At 44.4% G+C, this 12,478-nt stretch overlaps 1 protein-coding gene across 1 annotated transcript; it reads left to right on the forward strand.

Moving 5' to 3' along the window:
• Positions 1 to 9,541: 9,541 nt before the first annotated feature.
• LOC109893268 (keratin, type I cytoskeletal 13) lies at positions 9,542 to 12,096 on the forward strand. Its single transcript, XM_020486400.2, has 7 exons — positions 9,542 to 10,081; positions 10,203 to 10,285; positions 10,539 to 10,695; positions 10,905 to 11,066; positions 11,183 to 11,308; positions 11,408 to 11,628; positions 11,877 to 12,096. The coding sequence occupies exons 1-7, from the start codon at positions 9,581 to 9,583 to the stop codon at positions 11,989 to 11,991; spliced, it is 1,365 nt and encodes a 454-aa protein (XP_020341989.2). The 5' UTR covers positions 9,542 to 9,580; the 3' UTR covers positions 11,992 to 12,096.
• Positions 12,097 to 12,478: the final 382 nt, after the last annotated feature.

Raw genomic sequence — 12,478 nt, forward strand, 5'->3', positions numbered from 1 at the left:
TGGTTTACAGTGCCTTGCAAAAGTATACCACCCTTGGCATTTTTCCTATTTTGTTGCATTACAACCTGTCATTTAAATGGATTTTTATTTCGATTTCATGTAATGGACATACACAAAGTGAAATGAAAAAAATATCTGTCACATGATCTCAGTATATATACACCTGTTCTGAAAGGCCCCAGAGTCTGCAACACCGCTAAGCAAAGGGCACCCCCAAGCAAGCGGCACCATGAAGACCATGAAGAACCAGGCAAGGAGGGCATTAATCAGAGAGGCAACAGAGAGACAACAAAGAGACCAAAGATAACCCTGAAGGAGCTGCAAAGCTCCACAGCGGAGATTGGAGCATCTGCCCATGGACCACTTTAAGCTGTACACTCCACAGAGCTGGGTTTGACAGATTAGTGGCCAGAAAAAAAGTAATTGCTCAAAGAAACAAATAAGCAAACACGTTGGTATTTGCCAAAAGGCATGTGGGAGACTCCGCCAAACGAAGAAGGTACTCTGGTCAGGTGAGACTAAAATTGAGTTTTTTGGCTATCAAGGAAAACGCTATGTCTGGTGCAAACCCAGCGCTTCTCATCACCCCGAGAACACTTCCCCACAGTGAAGCATTGGTGGTGGCAGCATCATGCTGTGGATATGTTTTTCATCGGCAGGGACTGGGAAACTGGTCAGAATTGAAGGAGTGATGGATGGCGCTAAATACAGGGAAATCTTGAGGGAAACCTGTTTCAGTCTTCCAGAGATTTGAGATTGGGATGGAGATTCACCTTCCAGCAGGACAATGACCCTAAGCATACTGCTAAAGCAACGCTTGAGTGGTTTAAGGGGAAACATTTAAATGTATTGGAATGGCCTAGTCAAAGCCCGGATCTCAATCCAATTGAGATTCTGTGGTATGACCCAAAGATTGCTGTACACCAGCAGAACCCTTCCAACTTGAAGGAGCTGGAGCAGTTTTGCCTTGAAGAATGGGCAAAAAAGTATTGACTTTGGGGGGGGGGGGGGGGGGGAATTATGCACGCTCAAGTTTTCTGTTTTGTTTTGTCTAATTTCTTGTTTGTTTCACAATAAAACATATTTTGCATCTTCAAAGTGGTAGGCATGTTGTGTAAATAAAATGATACCAACCCCCCCCAAAATCTATTATAATTCCAGGGTTGTAAGGCAACAAAATAGGAAAAGGGGGGTGAATACTTTCGCAAGCCACTGCAATTTCCCTGGCACCGTTTCCAAATGCTAACATTTTAGCATTTGTGTCAATAATCCCATTCAAGTTATGGTACTGATATGAGCATTTTTCACACATCAAATCATCTATAAATTACCTTTTTGAGCTCCACAGTCAAATGTAGATACTTTTGGATCTACAGAGAAATGGTATAATGGGTATTAGGTTACTGACATACTCTTTATTTGGATATTGAATACATTGAGATAAAACATTAGGCTAATCACCATTTAAGGATTTGCAGATAGTCAAAATTATATAGATTGCAATAATAAAAAAGTTACACGTATGTTTAAAAAATTACTGCTTTTTCGACACTTTTGTTTCCAAATGTTGTCAGTTTGATGTCATTGAACTCGGCAGGGCACTGAGATACCATATGTTAGTGTTCTGGTGTACAATCATTTTCTCTGTTGGAGGTTGTAAAACTTAGTTACGAAGGTGTAGAAACTGGTTTGTCACCTCTGTCAACAGGATTTCTCATGAATAGGGATGTTTTCTCTGTAGCATCATTAGTATTATACACTGTTACGAGTTCAGCTTGCCTTGCATACTTTGAATTAGACAGGTCATGCTTGTGTTGCTTTCCTCCAGGTGTAGCCTGTACAACAGGTACAGTATATCCTACTTTGATGAATGATACAAAAGCTCTTAAAAGGGTGTGTGATGTTTTTGGCTTCAAGTTAGCGTCACCCTCTTTTTCATTGGAACAAACCATGAAGTTTCACTTGTTGGTGGAAAACTACGATTTTATCAGATATGGTTCTTAGTGTAGTTTAGGTATTGCATATGGTAGAAACAATCTTAATTAACTTGAGCATTTCAATGAAAAGGGCAGAGTTCTCACGCGACTCCAGAAATGTAAGGAAATGTGCTTAAAAAATATTATATTTGGCCAACCTTACAAAACCGTTCTAAACATAATAATATATATTTTTTTAAATCACAGTAAACTTTAATAAGGACTTGGCTGTAATGTAACGTATACGTAGGGAGTCAGGAAGCAGGAGCAGGTGAGTTTAATAATGAAACGATACAAAAGAACAAACATGAGAAGTGTACTGAATGTGAGAGAAAACAATACTGCCTAATGGGGCGGTAGGGTAGCCTAGTGGTTAGAACGTTGGACTAGGAACTGGAAGGTTGCAAGTTCAAACCCCCGAGCTGACAACCCCCGAGCTGACAAGGTACAAATCTGTTGTTCTGCCCCTGAACAGGCAGTTAACCCAATGTTACTAGGCAGTCATTGAAAATAAGAATTTGTTCTTAACTGACTTGCCTAGTTAAATAAAGGTAAAATAAAAAGGGAGAGTAATCAGGGTGGTGATGAAGTCCAGGTGTGCTTAATGGGGAGCAGATGTGCGCAATGGTTGCCAGTTTTGTGCAATGATGGTTGCCAGGACCATTGGTTAGTGAACTGGCAACATCAAGGGAGGGAGTAGGCGTGACATTACCACCCCTGATGCGCGGCTCCAGCCATAGGAAAAAGCTGTCCACGAGGACAAGGAATGGGCCGTTCCGGACGGCTGAGATGGAAATCCCGGATGATGTTGGGGTCCACTGGTCCCCAAGAGCACTCCTCAGGACTGTACAGTCCACCAGATACTGGAGCCGACCCCCACGACGTTGGAAGTCAAAATGATTGACACTCCAGAGGACCTTGAGGGCCCCCCAACCCGGGGGCTCAGCTTCCGGCAGGGCAGGTCTCTTATTCTGTTTTAATAATCCTACTGAAAGTGTTGACCTCTACTGTGTTTTAAAAAGAACATATATAAAAAGGGACAATGCCACTAAAACTGTTGTAGGGTCGACCATCTCGGGGAAGGTTCCTGGTGGAGAGCCAGAAGCGATCACAAGGATGGAACACGTTAGCCTCACTGCGGTGGCGGTCCGCCTGATCCTTCTGACGGTAGACGGCACGCTGGAGCCTCACGAGGGCGGGGTTCCACACCTCCTCTGTGTGCCAGAATCACTCGTCCACTGCAGGGGCCTTGGTCTGGCTCAGAGTCCATGGAGCCAGGGCCGGCTGATATCCCAGGACACACTGGAAGGGAGTCAGCCCAGTGGAGGAGTGGCGAGGTGAGTTCTGGGCATATTCTGCCCAGGGAAGTAACCAGGCCCACTCTGCCTGCCAGTCCTAGCAGTGACTCCTTAAGAACCTCCCCAGCTCCTGGTTGGTCCTCTCCACCTGCCCGTTAGACTGAGGCCAGTACCCGGATGTGAGGCTGACCGTGGCCCGCAGCTTCTCCATAAAGGCTTTCCAGACCTGCAACGTGAATTGGGGACCACTGTCGGAAACGATGTCCTCCTAAAGGCCATAGTGCCAGAAGGTAGACCAGAGAGAGGGATAACTCGCTCCTTATTCCACTGAACCGCTTAGGCGTAACAAACACAAGTCCAACATTTATCGGAAACTGTTAAACTACATGTTCGCTACCCTCCTGCTCTCCGGGGATGTACAACTCAATCCTGGGCCCAATATCACCGAGCCAGTGATACGCACCGGAGTGGAGAGCGGTGGATGGCCTCGTCCACTGGTCGTCGCCGCAGTGGAGGTGGGTGAGTGCTATGGTCCTATGGTTTCTCTCGACTCACCCGGTTCCAGGATAGATTTTGACTCTTCAAACATACCAGAGTCGCTATATGCGATCCCTGACTCTGCTTCTGGTACGCAAGCTATTTTAATTAGTTCTCCGCATCCAGTGCAGGCGGGAGGGATTGTTAATTGCGCTACCGAACTGCCCCTAATCAAAACGAAACAAAACGGCCTAAACCCAGCCGTCAGAAAACACAGAAAATGTAACTTTTTTCAATGTGTCAATCACTCTCGAGTCATCTGGGACCCACGAGCTAAGCCCAAGGGACTACTAGGGGGGCACTTGAACATTCGTAGTGTCATTCCAAAAAGTGATCAAATTCAACATCTACTCACAGACTCCAACCTTGACTTTCTCTGCCTCTCAGAGACATGGCTTCATAAACACTCTCCATGTGCTGCTTTGGTTGTGCCTGGCTACAATGTTTTCAGGAGAGACAGGATTGAGGGAAAAGGAGGGGGTGTGATGATTTACATTTAAGTACATATCCGATGTAAACAAATTGAGTGGTCATGTGATAATGAACTAGAATGTATCGGCCTGAACGTTACACTGTCTCCCCAAATGTCTTTTACCCTCATTGGAATGTATAGGCCACCTTCCACCAAAAGTGTGTTTTTTGATCAGTTTAATACCATGCTTAGGGAATGTGATTTTGGGAAAGAGGTCATCTTAATGGGAGATTTTAACATTAATTATGAAGACAAGTGTTGTAGGAAAACCCTCAAACGGATCACTAATACCTTTGACCTTACACAGCTAGTTAAAGGGCCAACCAGGGTGACTTGTTGCTCTAAAACACAGATTGATTTGGTGTTCAGTAATAAACCAGAGAGAGTGACTAAATCATTCAATATGGTTACTGGGCTGTCTGATCATAATCTGACACTTATAGCCAGAAAGCTGTCTAAGAGCAGGTTTAACCTCTCTACTGTTAGAAAGCCGGATCAACTCAGAATACCTAAGAGTGAATAAAATAATTTTGAAAAAGCAATTAAGGGAATAAACTGGAATGATCTCTTGTCCTATACAGACGTGGAAGCTGATAGTCAGGTTTTTCTATCCACAATCCAGACTACAATAAATGGCTTCCTAAAGAAAATCAAATCCAAACCTGGCCAAAAGAGCACTCTTCCTTGGCTAAATGGAGAAATCTGGAAATTGATGAAAGAACGAGATTATGCTCTAAAAATAGCCCTAAAATCTAAATTAGAGCATGACAGATGTAGGTTTACCATGTTGAGAAATAAGGTGATGAAAGAAATCAGACAGGCCAAGGCAAACTTTTTTATTAACATAATTGGTGAAGCAAAGGGAAATTCTAAATTGATATGGGAGAATCTAAAAAAGTTAACAGGGAAAGACCATAGTAACACTGCAAAAAGACTAGAAATCATGGTGAATAACAATCTAACACAGGATGCAGTCGAAATAGCAATAGCCTTCAATTCCTACTTTATTGACTCTGTCAGGGTACTGACACAGAACCCCTCCACTTGTTTCTTGGGCTCAGTGCTAGTGAATGACACTCAACCTGTCTTCATCATAAGGGAGGTTTCTGAGTCAAAGGTGAACAAGGTGATTAGCTCACTAAAGAACTCTAAAGCCAAAGATGTGTTTGGGATGGACTCTACCTTTCTTAAAAACTACAAAGAGTCACTCATTGGCCCCATTACTAAGGTCACTAACACATCTATTGGTCTCGGTGTGTTTCCAAGGGTATGGAAGTCGGCCATAATAACGGCCATCTTTAAATCAGGAGACCCTGCTAACGTGAGTAACTACAGGCCCATTAGTATATTACCTGTGGTGTCAAAGGTTGTTGAAAAGTGTGTAGCAGAACAACTGATTGCCCACCTCAACAACAGCCCCTTCACATTACACTCCATGCAGTTTGGCTTCAGAGCGAAACACACAGAAACGGCCAACTGCTTTCTTCTGGAAAATGTGAAGTCCAAGATGGACAAAGGGGGTGCTGTTGGGGCCGTGTTTCTGGACCTAAGGAAGGCTTTTGATACTGTTAACCATGAGATTCTCATCACAAAATTGTCCAAGTTCAACTTTTCCCCTGATGCCTTGAGATGGATGAAATCATACCTTGAAGGCAGAACTCAGTGTGTCAGAGTGAGCAATGAGCTGTCGCCCACTCGTAGCTATGATGTGGGCGTGCCCCAAGGGTCAATACTGGGGCCCCTCCTGTTCAGCCTGTACATTAATGATCTGCCTTCTGTCTGTACTGGGTCTGAAGTTCAAATGTATGCAGATGATACAGTGATATATGTGCATGCAAAGAGCAAACAACAAGCTGCACAAGAACTCACTACTGTAATGGTCCAGGTTACAAAGTGGCTCAGTGACTCGTGTTTGCATCTCAATGTGAAAAAAACAGTTTGCATGTACTGTTTGCAAAGAGGGCAACAGATGCTACTGAGCCAGATGTCTATGTGTCAGGGGAGAAGCTCCAGGTGGTATCCGATTTTAAGTACCTTGGCATCATACTTGATTCCAACCTCTCTTTTAAAAAGCATGTGAAAAAGGTAATTCAAATAACCAAATTCAACCTAGCTAATTTCCGATTTATATGAAATTGTTTGACTACAGAGGTAGCAAAACTGTACTTCAAATCTATGATACTCCCCCACTTAACATACTGCTTGACTAGTTGGGCCCAAGCTTGCTGTACAAAGCTTGCTGTTCAAATGTATGCAGATGATACAGTGATATATGTGCATGCAAACATTAAAACCTATTCAGTCTGTCTACAAACAGGCTCTCAAAGTGCTTGATAGGAAGCCCAATAGCCATCATCATTGTCACATCCTTAGAAAGCATGAGCTCTTGAGTTGGGAAAATCTTGTGCAATACACCGACGCATGTCTTGTATTCAAGATCCTCAATGGCCTGGCTCCCCCTCCACTCAATATTTTTGTTAAACAGAAAACCCAGACATATGGCAGCAGATCCACAAGGTCTGCCATGAGAGGTGACTGTATAGTTCCCCTATGGAAAAGCACCTTTAGTAAATCTGCATTCACTGTGAGAGCTTCCCATGTCTGGAATACACTGCCATCAGACACACATAACTGCACCACATATCACACTTTCACAAAATGCTTGAAGACATGGCTAAAGGTCAATCAGATTTGTGAACATGGTCCCTAGCTGTGTGTTGCCACTCCATGTTGTCTGTTGTCTGTAGCTTGTGAGGTGTGGAAACACTGTTGCTTTTATGAATTTTGTCTTGCTGCTTTTTGTTTTATGCTGCTCTGTCTGTATGCTACGTCTTGCTTGTCCTATGTTGCTCTGTCTGTATGCTATGTCTTGCTTGTTCTATGTTGCTATTGTCTATATTGTAATTGTTTTTAATAACCTGCCCAGGGACTGCAGTTGAAAATTAGCCGGTTGGCTAAAACCGGCACTTTTACTGAAATGTTGATTAATGTGCACTGTCCCTGTAAAAATAAAAATAAACTCAAACTCAAACTCAAATAAAACGGCAAGATTTAGAGAATCTGTCAACAACCAGAATAGTAGTAAAACCATCAGAAAGGGGGAGATTCGTACAAAGTCTATGGACAGATGTGACCAAGGCTGCTGAGGCATGGGAAGTAATGTCCCTGCTGGAGCGTGCCGGGGAGATTTGGATTGAGTAGATACCGAACATCAGTTGACATAGTAAGCGACGTCCTTCGCCAAAGTAGGCCACCAGTATTTATCGGAAAGGGATTAGATGGTGCAGGTGATACCTGGGTGTCCAGCGGCAAGAGATGTGTGTGCCCAGGTCAACAGCCGATCTCTTACCCCTGTTGGGATGTAGATATGCTCTGGAGGGCAGGAGCGGGTTCCCTCTCTAGAGTCTGGCAGATGTCCACATCTACGTCCCAAAACACTGGGCCAACAATACAGGAGGATCAATTTATGGGCAGGAGGACACTCACAGGGTCCTCCATCAACGTGGAATCACAGGGTGGGGGAAAGTAGGTCCTCCAGCATTCTGGTCACCAGGTGGTGATTCTCATCTTTGACGAGAAGATGGTGGGGTTATGGAGTTGGAGCCACGGGAGGCCAAGGATGACTTTGTCTACGGGTGCAGTGATGATGAGGAAGGAAAGGCTTTCCTGGTGCTTGGGTCCCACGGTGAGGGTGAGTGGTGCTGTGATGTGCGTAATTGTGCCGGATCCCAATAGTCGCATATCCAGGGCTTGGACCGGAAAAGGAGAGGAGTGCAGGTAAGAAGTTAAGTTCAGGGAGGAGGCAAGGTTGCCACAGTCCAAAAGATTAGGACGTACTCCACAGCGGTCTGGGCATCCTGCTGGAGTTGGAAAAGTCCCTCACCTTCCTCTCTGCGCTTTGGAGGATGGTTTAAGACCGCCCTGAACAGAGCCATGATTCTCTCATAGGAACGCATTTCCTCTCTCCCAGATGGCTATAACCCACTCCAACGGCCTTCCGTTCTGCAGGAAATGACCTCTCGCTGGTGGGGGCTCCCATCTGATAGGCGAAATAGAGGGAGCATTAGAGTAGGAAGGCACGGTATTTCGATGGAGTGCCGTCATACTTCTCCGGAAGGGACAGTAGGTATCTCTGACCTGGCCGGACTGCTGGGTAGGCTGTGGGACTCCATCAGAGGTTTGGAGAACCTCGCTAGTGGTGTTGAGGCGTTGGAGAATGCAGAGGACCTCCTTCATGGTCGTACCCAGTAGAACAGGTGTAGAAGGGGAGTTTAATAATGAAATGATGAAAGAATAAAAATGAGCCGCATACTGAACTTGAGAGAAATAAAATACTACCTGATGATTCAGGATTACTGAGGGCTATATGAAGGGAGAGAAATCAGGGTGGTGATGAAGTCCAGGTGTGCTTAATGATGGGGAGCAGGTTTCTGCAATGATGGTTGCCAGGTGTGCGCAATTTGGGTTGCCAGGACCAGTGGTTAGTAGACCGGTGACGTTGCGCGCCGGAAAGAGGGAGCAGGAGTAGGCGTGACATGTAAGAAGAAGCAGTACGACTTGGCAGGGCCGTGTTTCGGAGGACGCGTGGTTCTCGACCTTTTCCTCTCCCGAGTCCGACCTTTTCCTCTCCCGAGTCCGTACGGGAGTTGCAGCAATGGAACAAGACTGTAACTACCAATTGAATATCACAAAACAGTTTTTACATTAAAATATATATATATATATAAGTGGTTTTGAAATCCTGTCTACTTTACACTCCTTTACAGTGTAAAACAATGTTAAACAAGTCAACCAATGCTGTACTCTACTCTAGAATCTTCACAGAAAAGTTGTGTCATGTTCAGTACAATAGATATGATTTGGAAATAATACATGATTGATTGTTAATGTAGGTGGAGTTCTCACATACAGTAACTGTGTCATCCTTGTCTCACCCTAGTATTAGTCTAAAGATCAAGTTAGGCCTCAAGGCTGTTGGGTCATCCTAACTACCAGTTCTACAGTTAGTGATTACTTTCAAATGTCATCTGTTTCTCAACAGTCAAAAATTATAATTCTATGACTTTGCATTGGTGACATTCAAAAAATCAACAATTGCTTTTGTAGGCTCAACAGGTTTGAGTCCTAACAACTTTGGCATGCCCGGCGTGCCCTTTTAAAGTATGTAATTACTGTATTGAGTTCAAGTGTCGTCTGTGTCCTCCTCTCCTCTCACAGCATAAAAGGAGCTTAGACCCACTGCTCTGCACTCACTTCTCTCCAGCCAGAGCAGTAAGACATCAGCAGACTCCATCAACATGTCCTTCTCCAGCAGCAGCTTCAGATCCTCCTCAAGCAGATCCATGAAGGGCTCATCTATGGGTTCCTCGCGTATGTCCATGTCTGGTGGTGGTGGCATGTCCATGTCCATGTCTGGTGGAGGCAGCCACATCAGTGGCATTAGGGCCGGCAGCGTGTATGGGGGTGCAGGTGGCTCTGGGGTGCGCATCTCCAGTGCCAGAGCCTCCAGGTCCTTCTCTGCTGGTGGTGGCAGTCTCGGTGGTGGTGCTGGCTTCGGTGGAGGCTCCAGCTTCAGTATGTCTGGTGGAGGAAGTGACAGCCATGTCATCGGCAACGAGAAGTTCTGCATGCAGAACCTGAACGACCGTCTGGCCACCTACCTGGCGAAAGTTCACACCTTGGAGAAGGCCAACGCTGAGCTAGAGCTGAAGATCCGCCAGTTCCTCGAGGCCAAGGCCTCCCCCAGTGCTCGCGACTATGGTTCATTCCATGTCATCATCAGAGACCTCCAATCCAAGGTAAGCTTTTGTATGCCAGTACTGTTACACTTTTATTTCATGCCACATATTGAAAAACTTGCACTATGTATTTTATTTAGAATTTAAAAAATAAAATAAAAAGTATCCATTTTATTTTCAGATGCAGGAAGCCATCCGTGTGAATGGTGCTGTCCATCTAAGCATTGACAATGCCAGGCTTGCCACTGAAGACTTCAGAATGAAGTGAGTTCACTCACCAAATTGGCAAATCTTTTGTCCACTCACTCAGACAAATATTGTCTCAATACCAGAATACCAGTACTGACTCAATACCAGAAAAGTGACCGACTGATTCCGGTCTAGTGTACAAATAAAAATATTGATGCCGTCTGTCATGTAAAAAAGCTCACTTCGTGAAATAGCTCAGGTTCAATGATTACAGAGCAAGTTGAGACACACTGGTACACTGTAAATCATTGTATGTTTTATTATGTAGGTATGAGACCGAGCTGTCCATGCGTCAGTCAGTGGAAGCAGACATCGCTGGGCTGAGGTGTGTTCTGGAAGAGCTGAATATGTCCAAGAAGGACCTGAGCATGCAGATTGACGGGCTGAGAGAGGAGTTGGTCTACCTCAAGAGAAACCATGAGGAGGTAGGGTTCTGATTCCCATACTAGCCTATCTATAGTGTCGGGTCTTAAAATAACAGATCCAGCCAGGCATTACTGTACAACATTTGTGAGCAAGTAATACATCATAATCTATGTATTTAAATCCAGAAACATTTGAATAAATCTAGAACCACTTTCTGAACCATGATGATGACCTACAGACCTAAATCTGTTTCATTGTCCTTCTGCAGGAGCTGTTGTCGATGCGTGCCCAGATGACCGGCCAGGTCCATGTGGAGGTTGATGCTGCACCACAGGAAGACCTCAGCAAAGTCATGGCTGAGATTCGCGAACACTACGAGGCTGTCGCTGCCAAGAACAACAGAGAACTGGAGGGCTGGTTCCACGCCAAGGTAATACTTTTTGTCATTATAAAAATTATTCCATAATTTAGGTTCACGATGTCCAAAATGTCCCATCAATTGAATTGTTCATGTAAAAACATTATTTTGGATGGTGTTTTCCACAGACCGAGGCGCTGAATAAGGAGGTCGCAATCAGCACAGAAGTTATCCAAACGTCCAGATCTGAAATCTCAGAAGTCAAACGCACACTGCAGAGTCTTGAAATCGAACTGCAATCACAAATAAGCATGGTAAGACTGTTCAAGAATGTTTCAATGTCTGCCACCCATCAATAAATTTGCACAACTACTTCCTGATGTTTGGTTTAACTCTTCATTTCTCTCCAATAGAAATCATCCATAGAAAATACCCTCGCAGAGACAAAGAACCGTTTCTCCATGCAGCTGTCGGGTTATCAGATGCAGGTGTCTAGCTTGGAGGAACAGTTGGTAAATCTCAGGGCTGACTTGCAACGCCAGGGCCAGGAATACAAGATGTTGCTGGACATCAAGACCAGGCTGGAGATGGAAATCGCTGAGTACAGGAGACTGCTGGACGGAGAGGCCAGAAGGTGAGCCAAACAAGCCTATTCTATTAGTCTATCAAATGTTATTCTTAGGCTATCAAGGGTGTTTTGATTCTAAACTTTGAGCAGGTTCCAGGCTAGACTCACTTACTTTCTAAAAAGCAAAACAGTGGCCCCACCAGTTTGTACACTACCAGTAGAATCATGTCAAAACCTTGCAAGGTAAGACCTTGCCATATTGTGTTGGGTACAGTCGATTATGTGCTCATTGGTGTTTTCTGTTTGGTCCACAGTGTCTCCTCCTCCTCTACCAGCACCAGGAAGGTCATCACAGTGGTAGAAGAGGTGGTGGATGGGAAAGTGGTCTCCTCCACCCAATCCTCAGCTTCTTCATATGCACGCCGCTGATGCAGTACATGAGTGTACTGAGGGAAATACAACAACTTATTATCTGACTCACTAAACATCCAGTGCATATCTGGAAGGCAACAGCAATAAAAAAAAATATACATCTGAAATCCTTTGTTTGTTCAATTACTTTGTCTTCATAACAGGCTAAAATTATACTATTGTTTTTTCACAAATTTCTGCTTTGGTTTCATGAATGATTTCATTTGTGCCCATTTAATTCAACTTCATGAAATAGTTTCAGTTGTGAGTGGTAAGGTGGAACTTGGTGTTAGCCTGATTACTAAGTACGGGTGTCACCTAGTGTTGGGTTTAGGGATGCAAGTAGATGTTAAGCAATCCTACATACACAGTGGGGCAAAAAAGTATTTAGTCAGCCACCAATTGTGCAAGTTCTCCCACTTAAAAGATGAGAGGCCTGTAATTTTCATCAAAGGTACACTTCAACTATGACAGACAAAATGAGAAAAAAAATCCAGAAAATCAC

Source organism: Oncorhynchus kisutch, linkage group LG6 (assembly GCF_002021735.2).
Source record: "Oncorhynchus kisutch isolate 150728-3 linkage group LG6, Okis_V2, whole genome shotgun sequence".
Classification (NCBI taxonomy): domain Eukaryota; kingdom Metazoa; phylum Chordata; class Actinopteri; order Salmoniformes; family Salmonidae; genus Oncorhynchus; species Oncorhynchus kisutch.